At 39.4% G+C, this 17,428-nt stretch overlaps 1 protein-coding gene across 1 annotated transcript in view; it reads left to right on the forward strand.

Annotated features, from left to right (window-relative positions):
• The window catches only part of GRM4 (glutamate metabotropic receptor 4), a 489,205-nt gene that overhangs the window by 378,181 nt on the left and 93,596 nt on the right, over positions 1-17,428 (forward strand). Inside the window, exon 3 of the mRNA XM_053706851.1 lies at positions 14,850-14,985. Coding sequence (XP_053562826.1) covers positions 14,850-14,985 — 136 coding nt within the window. The remainder of the gene's footprint in view (positions 1-14,849; positions 14,986-17,428) is intronic.

Genomic DNA, 17,428 nt, shown 5'->3' on the forward strand with positions numbered 1-17,428 from the left:
GGTGAAATATATGCGGTGCCGTATATGTGATAGCAATACCTGACTAAAAACTGGCGACGCCGGCTTTTGCAGGCGATACCGCATATGTAATCGCGCCTTTTGAGAACATACTTTTAAAGCAGAACAGAGAGTATCATAAGATTAATTTTATTCAACATTTTTAATCTACTGCTCAATATTTTGAGAATGAGACAACCCAGGAGCAACTGAAATCTAAATATATTCATTAGATAATAAACCTTTGTGATTCATCAGTAAATAAACCTTTGTGTTTATAGTTTTTGTTTTAAAACGGAATCAAGTCTTTTATTATTTAAACTCTTTATTATGAATTAAATATATTACAAGTGCGACATTGTTATGATTTATTGTGCTTTGGATAAATGCAAATCTGTTTTGTATAGTAAAATAATCAGATTTTAGAAATTCCTTATGTGTGAACTGGATACATTTTTTATCAAATCTAGGTTTTGTGAGGTTATTTAACATTTCAGTGATTTCAAAGTGACAGTAGCATATTAGGTATTAAATACAATAAATATGAATTTGTTGCAAATTACAGAGCCTGAGATTTGCATAATCTTACTTTTTCATTGTATAGTGTGATTTTATGCCCCTTTAGTGTGAGCTGTGTGGGTAAATACTTCCATAGTGAAGCCAGTTGTGTGGAAATAAATAAATACATTCTGTTATGTATTACATTTAACATTAACTTAATTGTTATTGATAATGGCACAATAAAAAGACATAATAAATATTGGTCTAGATAACAAGTGGAGCGCTATTGATAGTGCAGGGTGCTCAAACAATATCGCTGAACCGCGCTAGGATTAGCTTGCAATCTGGTATTACAAATCAACAGTGAAACTGAATAACCTGAGAGTGTTTAGCGCACCTGACAACCTTTTAACGCACTCCATGCTTTTAACGGATATTGTGGCTGCACTAAACGTCGCTCATATCACAAGTTAAAAGTTATGTGTTGTGCTGGAGCACAACAGCGCTAGGAAAGTTAGCAAGACTTGAGACCTAAAGTAAAGTGATAGGGCTAGAATAAAAAGTATCACAAAACACATTATTGAAATAAATGTATAAAAAAGATATGGTATATGTCAAGGTGTTTGACTGGCCGAAAGGTGTTTGTGTGTATATTTGTATGTATGTATGTATATAGTAATATATTTGTATTGATGTGTATACATGTGTTAATATGCCTTATTTATATATATATATATATATATATATATATATATATATATATATATATATATATATATATATATATATATATATATATATATAAAAATAAGAGTGCACTCACCAGGATTTTCCACGTTATTTTATTCCATTGGGCATATGGGGGGCTGCAGTGTCACATGTTTGATCCAAGGTACCATTTAAACATTGACTTAGAGAGGGACAATAGGGCCAGAGGTTTGGTATGAGGTTTCATAAAGCCATGTAGATGAAACTGGGGCAGCAGGGGAGGGGGACTGTGAGCTGATATCTTTGGCTGACAGAGGGGCTGCAGGGGTCTAATATAAGTTGTAATCAAATCCCATTCTACCTCCCCAAGTCCCCTGCTGGGCATCAAATATTGTTATACAAGACATCTGGCAACTGTACCAGGAGCTTATTTTTATCTGACCCTAATTGGCCACAGAAATAGAGAAAAATAACATAATCAAGATGCTTTCTAAGTTGGATGTCCCTGGAAGCGGAGCCCTACTGAATTTTTTTTTTAATGATTATAAAATATTAATTATGCAAATATTTTGCAGTGTACTTCTTAACTACAGATACATATTTTGCATATTTAAAAGGACTATTGTCTTGTTAACTCTTTCATGGTATTTTGCTATAATCTGTTCTTTTGTGTACCTTTAGGAAGTTTTAAGTAATCTCTGTAAAAGTTTTCATGATGATTCAGATTTGCATAAAAAGCTAATCCTGTGTAATTTTATAAAGATTTATCTATTATCTATAGCTACATGATTGTGCAATAGTGGCTTGGATTCGAAGAAAATCAGGATAAAAGGCTTATGCAAATGAATTTAAATAACATTAATTTAATTTGTTTTAGTGTTTATTTCTGTGTTTAAAAATATTATTGAAACAATTCAGTTTGGAAACTACTGTATATACACTCACCGGCCACTTTATTAGGTACACCTGTTCAATTGCTTGATAACACAAATTGCTAATCAGCCAATCACATGGCAGCAACTCAATGCATTTAGGCGTCTAGACGTGATGAAGACGATTTGCTGAAGTTCAAACCGAGCATCAGAATGGGGAAGAAAAGGGATTTACGTTACTTTGAACGTGGCATGGTTGTTGATGCCAGACGGGCTGGTCTGAGTATTTAAAAAACTGCTAATCTACTGGGATTTTCATGCACAACCATCTCTAGGGTTTACAGAGAATGGTCCTGAAAAAAATAAAATATCCAGTGAGCGGCAGTTGTGTAGACAAAAATGTCTTATTGATGTCAGAGGAGAATGGGCAGGCTGGTTTGAGATGATAGAAAGGCAACAGTAACTTAAATAACCACTCGTTACAACCATGGTATGTAGAAAACCATTTCTGAACGCACAACACGTTGAACCTTGAAGCAGTTGGGCTACAGCAGCAGAAGACCACACCGGGTGCCACTCCTGTCAGCTAAGAACAGGAAACTGAGTCTACAATTCGCACAGGCTCACCAAAATTGGACAACAGAAGATTAGAAAAACGTTGTCTGGTCTGATGAGTCTCGATTTTAGCTGCGACATTCAGATGGTAGGGTCAGAATTTGACGTAAACAACATGAAAGCATGGATCCATCCTTCCTTGTATCAGCAGTTCAGGCTGGTGGTGGTGGTGTTATGGTGTGGGGTATATTTTCTTGGCACAGTTTGGGTTGCTTAGTACCAGTTGAGCATCATTTAAATGCCACGGCCTACCTGAGTATTGTTGCTGACCATGTCAATCCCTTTATGACTACAGTGTACCCATCTTCCAGCAGATTAATGCACCATGTCACAAAACTCAAATCATCTAAAACTGGTTTCTTGAACATGACAATGAGTTCACTGTACTCTAATGGCCTCCACAGTCATCAGATCTCAATCCAATAGAGCACCTTTGGGATGTAGTGGAACGGGAGATTTGCATCATGGATGTGCAACCGACAAATCTGCAGCAACTGCGTGATGCTATCACGTCAATATGGACCAAAATCTCTGAGGAATGTTTCCAACACCTTGTTTAATCTATGTCACAAAGAATTAAGAAAGTTCTGAAGGCAAAAGGGCGTCCAAACCAGTACTAGCAAGGTGTACCTAATAAAGTGGTTGGTGAGTGTGTGTGTATATATATATATATATATATATAATTATTTACAAAGAAAAAAAGGCCACTATTTAACCAGCACCAGACTATTACTCATTGAGTATATAACAAACCCAAAAGTATAGAAGCGAAAAAGCAAACACTGATATTAAATGTTTAGTTATACATAAATGGCAACATAAACAGCACATGCGTTTTACTGCATCCCGAAGATCCATAAGAACCCCGTTAACTTTCCAGGACGTCCCATAATTGTGGGAATAGGAAGTTTAACAGAAAATTTGGGGAATTATGTAGAATATGAAACCCTTATTAATTGCAATGCCCTCATATGTGATAGACACCACAGATTTACTACGTAAAGTTGATGGGATAATAGTCCCGGATCATGCCCTCTTGGTGTCATTAGATGTAGAAGGACTGTATTTGTCTATACTGTATGACGTAGGTATATGGGCCTGCAGAGATTTTCTGGACAGTAGAGGAAGTAATTTTAAAAGCCACACTGACTTTGTGATCAAATCTCTACAATTTACTTTGGAAAATAATATTTTTTCTTTTGACAGCAGAATTTATAAACAAATAAGAGGGACAGCTATGGGGGCGACTTGTGCCCCCACCTATGCTTGTCTTCACTTAGGAGCATGGGAAATGGAAAAAGTCTACCCCAATAAGCAATATGAAAAGCATGCGTTGTTTTGGTTAAAACATGTGGACGACGTGTTCCTCATCTGGAATGGTCCCGTTGAATCTCTGCAGGCCTTTATACAAGGCTTAAATGAAAATCAATATAATATTAAACTAACACTTAGTTATGACTGCAAATAAATATCATTCTTAGATATAAATATTAAAAAGGGAAATGGTCTAATTACCACCGGAGACTATCGCAAAAACACGGCGACAGATAGCCTTTTACTAGCAACAAGTCACCACCTGAAACACCTCAAAAGAGGCATACCTACACGTCAATTTCTGCGGTTACGCAGGAATTGCTCATCCAAATCTAAATTTGAGTTCCATGCAGATAAAATGGAAGAAAGATTCTTAGATAGAGGGTACCCCAGAAGAATAATAGCAGGAGCTAGAAATAAAGCTAGGAAAACAGAGATCAGCTTTTATTTTCACAAAAGAAAGAATCTGTTAACAAGATGTGGCTTGTGACTAAATTTAATTGCCATTGGCAGGCATTGAGAGAAATTCTCAATAGACACTGGAAGGTTCTCACCAGTGATGAGGAGGTAGAAAAAGAGGTGGGGGAAATTCCCCTCCTGACATGAAAAGCACCAAACCTTAGAGATAAACTGGCTAAAAGTAAGTACGTATCTAAACCACATGTGTCAGATTGGCACTTGAGTCAAAAGACAATAGGTAATTTTCCATGTGGGAGATGTGTAGCCTGCAAATTTTTGAAAAAGACCCCAAAACAATTTAATGCTAAGGATGGAAGGATATAGAAGATTAGGGAATTTTCTCCAACATAGGTGTGTCCGGTCCACGGCGTCATCCTTACTTGTGGGATATTCTCTTCCCCAACAGGAAATGGCAAAGAGCCCAGCAAAGCTGGTCACATGATCCCTCCTAGGCTCCGCCTACCCCAGTCATTCTCTTTGCCGTTGTACAGGCAACATCTCCACGGAGATGGCTTAGAGTTTTTTAGTGTTTAACTGTAGTTTTTATTATTCAATCAAGAGTTTGTTTTTTTGAAATAGTGCTGGTATGTACTATTTACTCAGAAACAGAAAAGAGATGAAGATTTCTGTTTGTATGAGGAAAATGATTTTAGCAACCGTCACTAAAATCCATGGCTGTTCCACACAGGACTGTTGAGAGCATTAACTTCAGTTGGGGGAACAGTGAGCAGTCTCTTGCTGCTTGAGGTATGACACATTCTAACAAGACGATGTAATGCTGGAAGCTGTCATTTTCCCTATGGGATCCGGTAAGCCATGTTTATTACGATCGTAAATAAGGGCTTCACAAGGGCTTATTAAGACTGTAGACTTTTTCTGGGCTAAATCGATTCATTATTAACACATATTTAGCCTTGAGGAATCATTTTATCTGGGTATTTTGATATAATAATATCGGCAGGCACTGTTTTAGACACCTTATTCTTTAGGGGCTTTCCCAAAGCATAAGACAGAGCCTCATTTTCGCGCCGGTGTTGCGCACTTGTTTTTGAGAGGCATGGCATGCAGTCGCATGTGAGAGGAGCTCTGATACTTAGAAAAGACTTTCTGAAGGCGTCATTTGGTATCGTATTCCCCTTTGGGCTTGGTTGGGTCTCAGCAAAGCAGATACCAGGGACTGTAAAGGGGTTAAAGTTCAAAACGGCTCCGGTTCCGTTATTTTAAGGGTTAAAGCTTCCAAATTTGGTGTGCAATACTTTTAAGGCTTTAAGACACTGTGGTGAAAAATTGGTGAATTTTGAACAATTCCTTCATGTTTTTTCGCAATTGCAGTAATAAAGTGTGTTCAGTTTAAAATTTAAAGTGACAGTAACGGTTTTATTTTAAAACGTTTTTTTGTACTTTGTTATCAAGTTTATGCCTGTTTAACATGTCTGAACTACCAGATAGACTGTGTTCTGAATGTGGGGAAGCCAGAATTCCTATTCATTTAAATAAATGTGATTTATGTGACAATGATAATGATGCCCAAGATGATTCCTCAAGTGAGGGGAGTAAGCATGGTACTGCATCATTCCCTCCTTCGTCTACACGAGTCTTGCCCACTCAGGAGGCCCCTAGTACATCTAGCGCGCCAATACTCCTTACTATGCAACAATTAACGGCTGTAATGGATAATTCTGTCAAAAACATTTTAGCCAAAATGAACACTTATCAGCGTAAGCGCGACTGCTCTGTTTTAGATACTGAAGAGCATGACGACGCTGATAATAATATTTCTGAAGGGCCCCTAACCCAGTCTGATGGGGCCAGGGAGGTTTTGTCTGAGGGAGAAATTACTGATTCAGGGAACATTTCTCAACAAGCTGAACCTGATGTGATTGCATTTAAATTTAAGTTGGAACATCTCCGCATTCTGCTTAAGGAGGTATTATCCACTCTGGATGATTGTGACAAGTTGGTCATCCCAGAGAAACTATGTAAAATGGACAAGTTCCTAGAGGTGCCGGGGCTCCCAGAAGCTTTTCCTATACCCAAGCGGGTGGCGGACATTGTTAATAAAGAATGGGAAAGGCCCGGTATTCCTTTCGTCCCTCCCCCCATATTTAAAAAATTGTTTCCTATGGTCGACCCCAGAATGGACTTATGGCAGACAGTCCCCAAGGTCGAGGGAGCGGTTTCCACTTTAAACAAACGCACCACTATACCCATAGAGGATAGTTGTGCTTTCAAAGATCCTATGGATAAAAAATTAGAAGGTTTGCTTAAAAAGATGTTTGTTCAGCAGGGTTACCTTCTACAACCAATTTCATGCATTGTCCCTGTCGCTACAGCCGCATGTTTCTGGTTCGATGAGCTGATAAAGGCGGTCGATAGTGATTCTCCTCCTTTTGAGGAGATTATGGACAGAATCAATGCTCTCAAATTGGCTAATTCTTTTACCCTAGACGCCACTTTGCAATTGGCTAGGTTAGCGGCTAAGAATTCTGGGTTTGCTATTGTGGCGCGCAGAGCGCTTTGGTTGAAATCTTGGTCGGCTGATGCGTCTTCCAAGAACAAGTTACTTAACATTCCTTTCAAGGGGAAAACGCTGTTTGGCCCTGACTTGAAAGAGATTATCTCTGATATCACTGGGGGTAAGGGCTACGCCCTTCCTCAGGATCGGCCTTTCAAGGCAAAAAATAAACCTAATTTTCGTCCCTTTCGTAGAAACGGACCAGCCCAAGGTGCTACGTCCTCTAAGCAAGAGGGTAATACTTCTCAGGCCAAGCCAGCTTGGAGACCAATGCAAGGCTGGAACAAGGGAAAGCAGGCGAAGAAACCTGCCACTGCTACCAAGACAGCATGAAATGTTGGCCCCCGATCCGGGACCGGATCTGGTGGGGGGCAGACTCTCTCTCTTCGCTCAGGCTTGGGCAAGAGATGTTCTGGATCCTTGGGCGCTAGAAATAGTCTCCCAAGGTTATCTTCTGGAATTCAAAGGACTTCCCCCAAGGGGGAGGTTCCACAGGTCTCAGTTGTCTTCAGACCACATAAAAAGACAGGCATTCTTACATTGTGTAGAAGACCTGTTAAAAATGGGAGTGATTCATCCTGTTCCATTAAGAGAACAAGGGATGGGGTTCTACTCCAATCTGTTCATAGTTCCCAAAAAAGAGGGAACGTTCAGACCAATCTTAGATCTCAAGATCTTAAACAAGTTTCTCAAGGTTCCATCGTTCAAGATGGAAACCATTCGAACTATTCTTCCTTCCATCCAGGAAGGTCAATTCATGACCACGGTGGATTTAAAGGATGCGTATCTACATATTCCTATCCACAAGGAACATCATCGGTTCCTAAGGTTCGCATTCCTGGACAAACATTACCAGTTCGTGGCGCTTCCTTTCGGGTTAGCCACTGCTCCAAGGATTTTCACAAAGGTACTAGGGTCCCTTCTAGCTGTGCTAAGACCAAGGGGCATTGCTGTAGTACCTTACTTGGACGACATTCTGATTCAAGCGTCGTCTCTTCCTCAAGCAAAGGCTCACACGGACATTGTCCTGGCCTTTCTCAGATCTCACGGATGGAAAGTGAACGTGGAAAAGAGTTCTCTATCTCCGTCAACAAGGGTTCCCTTCTTGGGAACAATAATAGACTCCTTAGAAATGAGGATTTTTCTGACAGAGGCCAGAAAAACAAAACTTCTAGACGCTTGTCGGATACTTCATTCCGTTCCTCTTCCTTCCATAGCTCAGTGCATGGAAGTGATCGGGTTGATGGTAGCGGCAATGGACATAGTTCCTTTTGCGCGCATTCATCTAAGACCATTACAACTGTGCATGCTCAGTCAGTGGAATGGGGACTATACAGACTTATCTCCGAAGATACAAGTAAATCAGAGGACCAGAGACTCACTCCGTTGGTGGCTGTCCCTGGACAACCTGTCACAAGGGATGACATTCCGCAGACCAGAGTGGGTCATTGTCACGACCGACGCCAGTCTGATGGGCTGGGGCGCGGTCTGGGGATCCCTGAAAGCTCAGGGTCTTTGGTCTCGGGAAGAATCTCTTCTACCGATAAATATTCTGGAACTGAGAGCGATATTCAATACTCTCAAGGCTTGGCCTCAGCTAGCGAGGGCCAAGTTCATACGGTTTCAATCAGACAACATGACAACTGTTGCGTACGTCAACCATCAGGGGGGAACAAGGAGTTCCCTAGCGATGGAGGAAGTGACCAAAATCATTCTATGGGCGGAGTCTCACTCCTGCCACCTGTCTGCTATCCACATCCCAGGAGTGGAAAATTGGGAAGCGGATTTTCTGAGTCGTCAGACATTGCATCCGGGGGAGTGGGAACTCCATCCGGAAATCTTTGCCCAAGTCACTCAGCTGTGGGGCATTCCAGACATGGATCTGATGGCCTCTCGTCAGAACTTCAAAGTTCCTTGCTACGGGTCCAGATCCAGGGATCCCAAGGCGGCTCTAGTGGATGCACTAGTAGCACCTTGGACCTTCAAACTAGCTTATGTGTTCCCGCCGTTTCCTCTCATCCCCAGGCTGGTAGCCAGGATCAATCAGGAGAGGGCGTCGGTGATCTTGATAGCTCCTGCGTGGCCACGCAGGACTTGGTATGCGGATCTGGTGAATATGTCATCGGCTCCACCTTGGAAGCTACCTTTGAGACGAGACCTTCTTGTTCAGGGTCCGTTCGAACATCCGAATCTGGTTTCACTCCAGCTGACTGCTTGGAGATTGAACGCTTGATCTTATCGAAGCGAGGGTTCTCAGATTCTGTTATCGATACTCTTGTTCAGGCCAGAAAGCCTGTAACTAGAAAGATTTACCACAAAATTTGGAAAAAATATATCTGTTGGTGTGAATCTAAAGGATTCCCTTGGGACAAGGTTAAGATTCCTAGGATTCTATCCTTCCTTCAAGAAGGATTGGAAAAAGGATTATCTGCAAGTTCCCTGAAGGGACAGATTTCTGCCTTGTCGGTGTTACTTCACAAAAAGCTGGCTGCTGTGCCAGATGTTCAAGCCTTTGTTCAGGCTCTGGTTAGAATTAAGCCTGTTTACAAACCTTTGACTCCTCCTTGGAGTCTCAATTTAGTTCTTTCAGTTCTTCAGGGGGTTCCGTTTGAACCCTTACATTCCGTTGATATTAAGTTATTATCTTGGAAAGTTTTGTTTTTAGTTGCAATTTCTTCTGCTAGAAGAGTTTCAGAATTATCTGCTCTGCAGTGTTCTCCTCCTTATCTGGTGTTCCACGCAGATAAGGTGGTTTTACGTACTAAACCTGGTTTTCTTCCAAAAGTTGTTTCTAACAAAAACATTAACCAGGAGATTATCGTACCTTCTCTGTGTCCGAAACCAGTTTCAAAGAAGGAACGTTTGTTGCACAATTTGGATGTTGTTCGCGCTCTAAAATTCTATTTAGATGCTACAAAGGATTTTAGACAAACATCTTCCTTGTTTGTTGTTTATTCCGGTAAAAGGAGAGGTCAAAAAGCAACTTCTACCTCTCTCTCTTTTTGGATTAAAAGCATCATCAGATTGGCTTACGAGACTGCCGGACGGCAGCCTCCCGAAAGAATCACAGCTCACTCCACTAGGGCTGTGGCTTCCACATGGGCCTTCAAGAACGAGGCTTCTGTTGATCAGATATGTAGGGCAGCGACTTGGTCTTCACTGCACACTTTTACCAAATTTTACAAGTTTGATACTTTTGCTTCTTCTGAGGCTATTTTTGGGAGAAAGGTTTTGCAAGCCGTGGTGCCTTCCATTTAGGTGACCTGATTTGCTCCCTCCCTTCATCCGTGTCCTAAAGCTTTGGTATTGGTTCCCACAAGTAAGGATGACGCCGTGGACCGGACACACCTATGTTGGAGAAAACAGAATTTATGTTTACCTGATAAATTACTTTCTCCAACGGTGTGTCCGGTCCACGGCCCGCCCTGGTTTTTTTAATCAGGTCTGATAATTTATTTTCTTTAACTACAGTCACCACGGTACCATATGGTTTCTCCTATGCAAATATTCCTCCTTAACGTCGGTCGAATGACTGGGGTAGGCGGAGCCTAGGAGGGATCATGTGACCAGCTTTGCTGGGCTCTTTGCCATTTCCTGTTGGGGAAGAGAATATCCCACAAGTAAGGATGACGCCGTGGACCGGACACACCGTTGGAGAAAGTAATTTATCAGGTAAACATAAATTCTGTTTTTTAATTGCAACACTGTAGGGGTAGTGTACCTCTTACATTGTTCATGTCCCTATTATTACGTTGGTAAAACAAAAATAATTTTTCAGGAACTGAAAACACAGGGATGACATTAAACAAAATATACAAACCAGCAGTGTGGCGAGACATTTTGCTACCTTCCACAATAGCAATCCTGACTGCTTAGGATTTGTAGGTATAGACAAGGGGATTCTTCATGGTAGAGGGGGCAACAATGATAAAGTCCTATTTCAAAAGGAGAGCAGGTGGATTTACAGATTGTCCACTCTGAACCCAAATGGCTTAAATGAAAAAAATTAGATTACGCAAGCTTTTTGGGTTAAAACGTGTGTGGTCCCTTATGCCCAATTTCTCTATCTGTGTATCTCAGGGCACCTATTACTAGGACCATATGTTGTGCTGTCAATATTAATTATGAAAATAAAAATATGATGTGTAAACTAATCTAAAGTGCTATGCTTGGTTTCAACATAAAAGATTAAAATAAGATGTGAATGTATAGGCTTTATGTCCATATGTGCTGACTTAATTCAAATGACTGAGGCTATTGTTAGCCATCTTTGCAACAGAATCTGTGACTAGCAGCCTTTAACTCTGTAATTTGGTATGGCTCAGTTCATCTGATCCCACTTTGCTAATCTATATTATTAAAATTATTAAAGGTTAGATTTGCAACGGATAGAATGTATCTATTTGTAATTATGTGCAAGCATGTGATGTAATTTACGTAATGAAATCAACCCACTAATTGGAATAATTTATGAACCGGAAGAAGCCTGTATGAAGCACGGGGGAAATGCGCGCAGCGTTCCAATGTTGGCGGTGTTAACAGTTGAACACCGCAGATTTACCGCAGTCTGCATATCAGTGTGGGACAGAACTTCCGAAGGCGTGCTGGTCACCTACGTGCCTTTGAACAATTGGAAGTTACTTACAGCAAACCCAATAACGGAACAATATGGGGATTGAATATCCAATAGCCCAAACAGCCTATGAATCAATTGTGGAGTGCAGGTAGTGACAGCCTAACATAACGGACACTACTAAAGGTAACCTCTTTAATTTCCTTACAAATTAACATCAACCTGAACATACTGTGAATCGGATCTAAGGATCTATTTGGCGTAAACTGCTACCTTTTTCGGATATATCAAATAAAGCAAAGGTTGAATGTTTATGGGAAGAAAGGTTATGGTATTTGTGTCTGTGCTATACCTGCATTTAACATCACAACATCACTATCGGATACCTACTAATATGGATTACAAATAACATCCGGATAATAAGGGGTGTTCCTATATTTGAACTGTGGGTCTGACATACGGACATTACTGTATAAATTGTCTGCTGTTTATTAATATTATTGATGCTTATAAAGCTCATAATGTATTTATACTCTTCCCCACAGTGTTGCAGCCTGTGTGCTCTTTATATTGCCATTTATGTATAACTAAACATTTAATATCAGTGTTTGCTTTTTCGCTTCTATACTTTTGCGTTTGCTATAGTCTGGTGCTGGTTAAATAGTGGCCTTTTTTCTTTGTAAATAATCATTAACGTCCTTCCACTATCGTGCACGACAAAAAGTGTATCCATGTTGGCAACACCATTTTGTAAATGACTCTCATGTAGATTATTCTGGTAGTGTTCACTGGGTTTTAAATAAAATAAAACCTTTAGTGGTACATCCGTTAAAATTCGAGTCCCATGACGTTTCGGGACCTTATCAAATGGCTTGAGTGTGCAAGTAAAAATTAGTCCTCCACAGACCCCCCAGCACCCTGGTAGTTATGGATTTGAGAGGTGTGCATATTCTACTCTGGCTTTATATATATATATATATATATATATATATATATATATATATATCCAAACTGCTTGGGCTCGGAAAATGTTTAGATTTAGGAATAGTTTGTATTTTGCATGTTAAATTGGACAATCTGGAGAGGGGATGGGACTAAGTGTAAACAACAATATCTTATGTCATTTAGTCAATATTTATAATACAGATTATAAATATAAGCTAAAGGTAGTTTTATAACTCTTATAATTTTTAATACTTTTGTATACAAAGAACCCTCAGAAAGATAGTACAGTACTGTAATTAGGAAGGTTATTTTTGTTGTTTTAAATAATAAAGGATATTATTAGCTTTTGATATGTGGCAATTAGAAGGAAAAGTCCTTGCACTCCAGGGTACGGAAAGATAGAACCAACTTTTATTCAAACAAATGAAAAAACATGATTGACATGTAAGCAGTATATGTTGAATGCCCTCGTGCGTTTTGCGCTAAACACATAGCTCAGTAATAGGTGAGTGATATGTGGTAAGATTGGGCTTGTGAAGCCGGCCATGTGCGCTTTTAGTTTTTAGCACTGGAAAATCTATAGTTTTTTTCAGGGGACCAAATAAACAATAAACTGTTAGTTGAGTTACAAAGTGGGCAGAGCTGCTATACAGTGATCTGGTTTGTATCACTATATCCCAGTGAAGCGTTTTTCCCATCTTTTTACTCATCTGTGCATGTGTGGAATTAACATTTAATTATTGGAATGTATTTTCTTATTAAAGGGATATGAAACCCAAAATGTTTCTTTTGTAACTCAGACAGAGCATACAAATAAAAAAAATAAAAAAAATGTTTCCAATTTACTTCTATTAACAAATGTTCTTTGTTCTCTTTGTATTCTTTGTTGAAGAGATATCTAGGTAGGTGTCTGCAGAACTGCATGGCAGGAAATAGTGCTGCCATCTAGTGCTCTTGCAAGTAGATAACATTTTTGCAAAACTGCTGCCATAAAGTGCTCCAGAAAACATGCACGCTCCTGAGCTTGCATTCCTGCTTTTAAACAAAGGAAACCAAGAGAATGAAGAAAATGAAGTGCTATAAGTAAATTAGACAGGTGTTTAAAATGACATGCTCTACCTGAATCATAAAAAACAAAACAAAATTGTTTCAGGTCCGTTGTGTTGTGTCAAGGAAGGGCAGTCTTATTTCTGGTAGAAGACTATAATTTCTTGTCGTAGCAGTCCACAATATACCACGAACAGCTCAACTTAGTAAAGAGAATTCCATTAAAAAATAAAGATCAATAAACCTGGGAAAATGTTAAACCCTTTGAAAGTTTCTTCGAGGGCACTGGTGAAAACCATTATGCTCTAAGACAGGGGTGGGCAACTATCGGCCATCTAGATGTTATGGACTACATCTCCCATGATGTGTCAGCATTATGGCTGAAATAGCATTATGGGAGATGTAGTCCATAACATCTAGAGGGCCAATAATTGACCACCCCTGCTCTACGATGAAACAAGCTCTTTTGAGTTTCGTCATAGGAAAAGCAGACCATGAGTTACCTCTGCTGCACAGGATGAGTTTAATAGTCACCAGCCTGAGAAACTGCCATATAACCACAGATTAAATCACATTAGAGATCAAATAAAATAATCACTGAGTTCAAACAACAAACAGATTTCAGCATCAAATGTTCTGCGAAGACTGAGTAAATGAGACCTTCAAGATAGAATTTCTCAACAAAACCACCACTGGAGGTGACAAATACTAAGAAGCATGTTTAGGCCAGGAACACAGACAGTGAACATCTGAGCAGTGGAAATCTGTTCTTTGGTTTGATGAGCCCAAATATTAAATAATTGGTTACAACCACTGAAGCTTCAGGAGACTAGAAAAAGGGAACAGATGGTGTCTGAGGTTCCCTTCATAAAGCACCGTCAAGGAGGTGCACAGATGTGGGAGCGCTAGTTTGTTTTGAAGGAGGAATAAAACTTTCATGATTCAGCTAGCGCATGCAGTTGTAAACATCTTTCCAATTCACTTCCATTATCTAAATGTGCACAATCTTTTTACTGCACACTTACATTTATATGCATTTTGTGATTGGCTGATGGTTGTCACATGATGCAGGGGGAAGAAAAATTGAACTAACTGAACTTTGTCAGAAAAAAAAATCTACCACTCATTTGAAATTCAGACAAGTGTTTGTTGCATAGTCTTGTGTATCTAATGGTCCTTTAATAGGATAACGTATTGTTTATATCTGTCAACTTGCAGGTTACAATCCAGTCAGTATGCAATACAGCTTGTTCTCTCTCATTTTCTACTGTATAAAATATAATGACCTGTGTTGTGTTTGCAGGCAGTGTTTGCGTGGCACAGTCAATCAAGATCCCAAGAGAACCCAAGGCTGGTGAATTTGACAAGATAATTCGCCTCCTTCTGGAAGCATCCAGTGCTCGTGCGGTCATCATTTTCGCAAGCGAAGACGATATCAAGTGAGTAATACTGAATATCACATTTACTGAAATTTGTGAACAAAAGGCCAATAGTGCAGGTATTAAATAAAGTAGTGACTTGATGTTACATGTATTTATAATAGATTTGGTATGTACAGTGCATTTATTTCTAAAAACAAACAGTTTTGCCTGAAAAATTTTTTTTGCATGTACTGTAAAAGCCCTGATTTTGAAAAAACATGTAATTATCAACTTGTAATAACTAACACTCCAAGATCCGACATATAGATTACATTATGTAGACTGCAAAGTCTAAGGGGTCAATTTATCAAGCTCTGTACCTGTCCTCCTGCTCTGATCGGATCCGATCGGGTTGATTGACACCCCCTGCTAGTGGCCGCGCAATCAATAGTGCTTCTATTTTTGCTCTGATATTTAGAAGTGCAAAGTTATTTCTTATTTAATGCACCTGCATATTGGATAGTGCGGGTGTGCTAAATACCACAAATAGACTTCTATGAGGGCGCACAGTAAAATTCATGTTGGATATTGCCCAAGCACTAAGCTGATGATGTGGCTAATGCAACAGTGCCCAAGTCATGTTCTTCAGCTGACCTACTCAACAGAGGGCCCTGGCGCAAAATTGTTTTTGGGCCCCTTCCAAAGGTAACTCAGTTTTAAGAAATAGTAAAATATACATGCTGCTCTGTATAATATTATTTAGGACAAATAGATGAACCTGCACCAATATAAAGCCCCCTGTAATAAGATTGTACACACTATGTATAGCCTGGCGGCTATAGGCCCCCCAAGCACTTGGGCCATGGTGCCACCGTATCTACTGTACCAATGGCAGTACTGCCCCTGCTAGTATAAATAATGATTTACTACAGGTCCTAAAGGAACATGAAACCAAAACATTATCTTTCATGATTAAGACAGAACATAGAGTTTTAAACAACCTTCCAGTTTACTTCTAATATTAAATGTGCTTCATTCTCTTGTTATCCTTTGTTGGAGTAGCAGTGCACTACCGGGAGCTAGCTGAACACATCAGGTGAGCCAATGGCAAGAGGGATATAAGTGCAGCCACCAATCAGCAACTAGCTCCCAGTAGTGGATTGCTGTTCCTAGGTATTCTTTTCAACAAACGATAGCAAGAGGATGAAGTAAATTAGATAATAGAAGTAAATTGGAAATTTGTTCAAAATTGCATGTTGTATCTGAATCATGAAAGTAAATGTGTGGGTTTTATATTCCTTTAAAAAGCTCTAAACTGTACGGTGCGATTTTGGATGGTGCATGAGCACAACTCACTACTTATAATACAAACACAATGAGATCGCTAGTCTCTGCAGTGTCCATTAAATGTATAGGGAGCGTTACAAATTAAAATATTTAACCATCCACTTGTAATACCAGATTGTGCATTATAATTTGCGCCATCATTTCTACTCCTCTTGTAATCAAGCTCAAAGGCACCGATTTAACATGCTGCGAATGCAGCAGAAACATAAGGTAAGAAGCAGCGTTCTTAACTCGTCCACCACCTCTGAGGTGGCGGACAGCAATAATCCCGATCAGATACGATCGGAATGATAGACACCCCCTGTTAGCGAATGTGCAGGGGACGGCATTGCACAAGCATTTCACTAGAAATGCTTGTGCAATGTTAAATGCCGACATCAGCATTTAGCGATGTCGGGTGGACATGATCCGCTATAGCAGATCATATCCGTCCGACATTTGTTAAATTGGCCTCAAAATGTTTAATTATGCATAATTTAAATAATGTATAATGCTTTTTTTAACGTATTCTGACCACTTTTCCTTTATTTTTTCCTGTAATTTAAATTGGTAGTGTTTCCACCCCCCTAGTAGTGCATTCCATGGAATATAGAACCCTGTCACTTGCACATGCTGCACAGTGATTGTTTGATATGTGCAGGAGCTTGTTCATATTTGTCCCTGATTGGCTATGGCAAGGAAAGTAAGACCAACAACATTCAAGAGCCTTTACAAGGAGTATGCCCTGGAAGTGCCAAACAATGCATGTTTTTATATAAAAAAGACAGATTTAAATGCATTTAAAGCATATATTTTGTGTGAAAATCTTTTGCAATGCACCAAATAATTTATTATGCATCAAATAAAACAAATACTTTGATAATCTCTTAAAGGTACAGTAAAAACCCTGATATTTCAAAATAAAATGTTTAGTTATATTATTATTATTATATTTTATTTATGAAGCGCCAACATATTCCGCAGCGCTGTCCATGGATACAATTCATTTAAATAAAACAATACAAGACTTGTAAAAGACAGGAAAAAATTTACAAACACATACATGAGGGATTGAGGGCCCTATTCCCGTGGGAATTTACATGTAATAAAACAGCTTTTATTATTGTTTGCCACCTTTTCATGTAATTTTGCTCTGTAGATTGTGGATTATCTCATTCTCAGAGATGGAAATGCA

Source organism: Bombina bombina, chromosome 3 (assembly GCF_027579735.1).
Source record: "Bombina bombina isolate aBomBom1 chromosome 3, aBomBom1.pri, whole genome shotgun sequence".
NCBI classification, from domain to species: domain Eukaryota; kingdom Metazoa; phylum Chordata; class Amphibia; order Anura; family Bombinatoridae; genus Bombina; species Bombina bombina.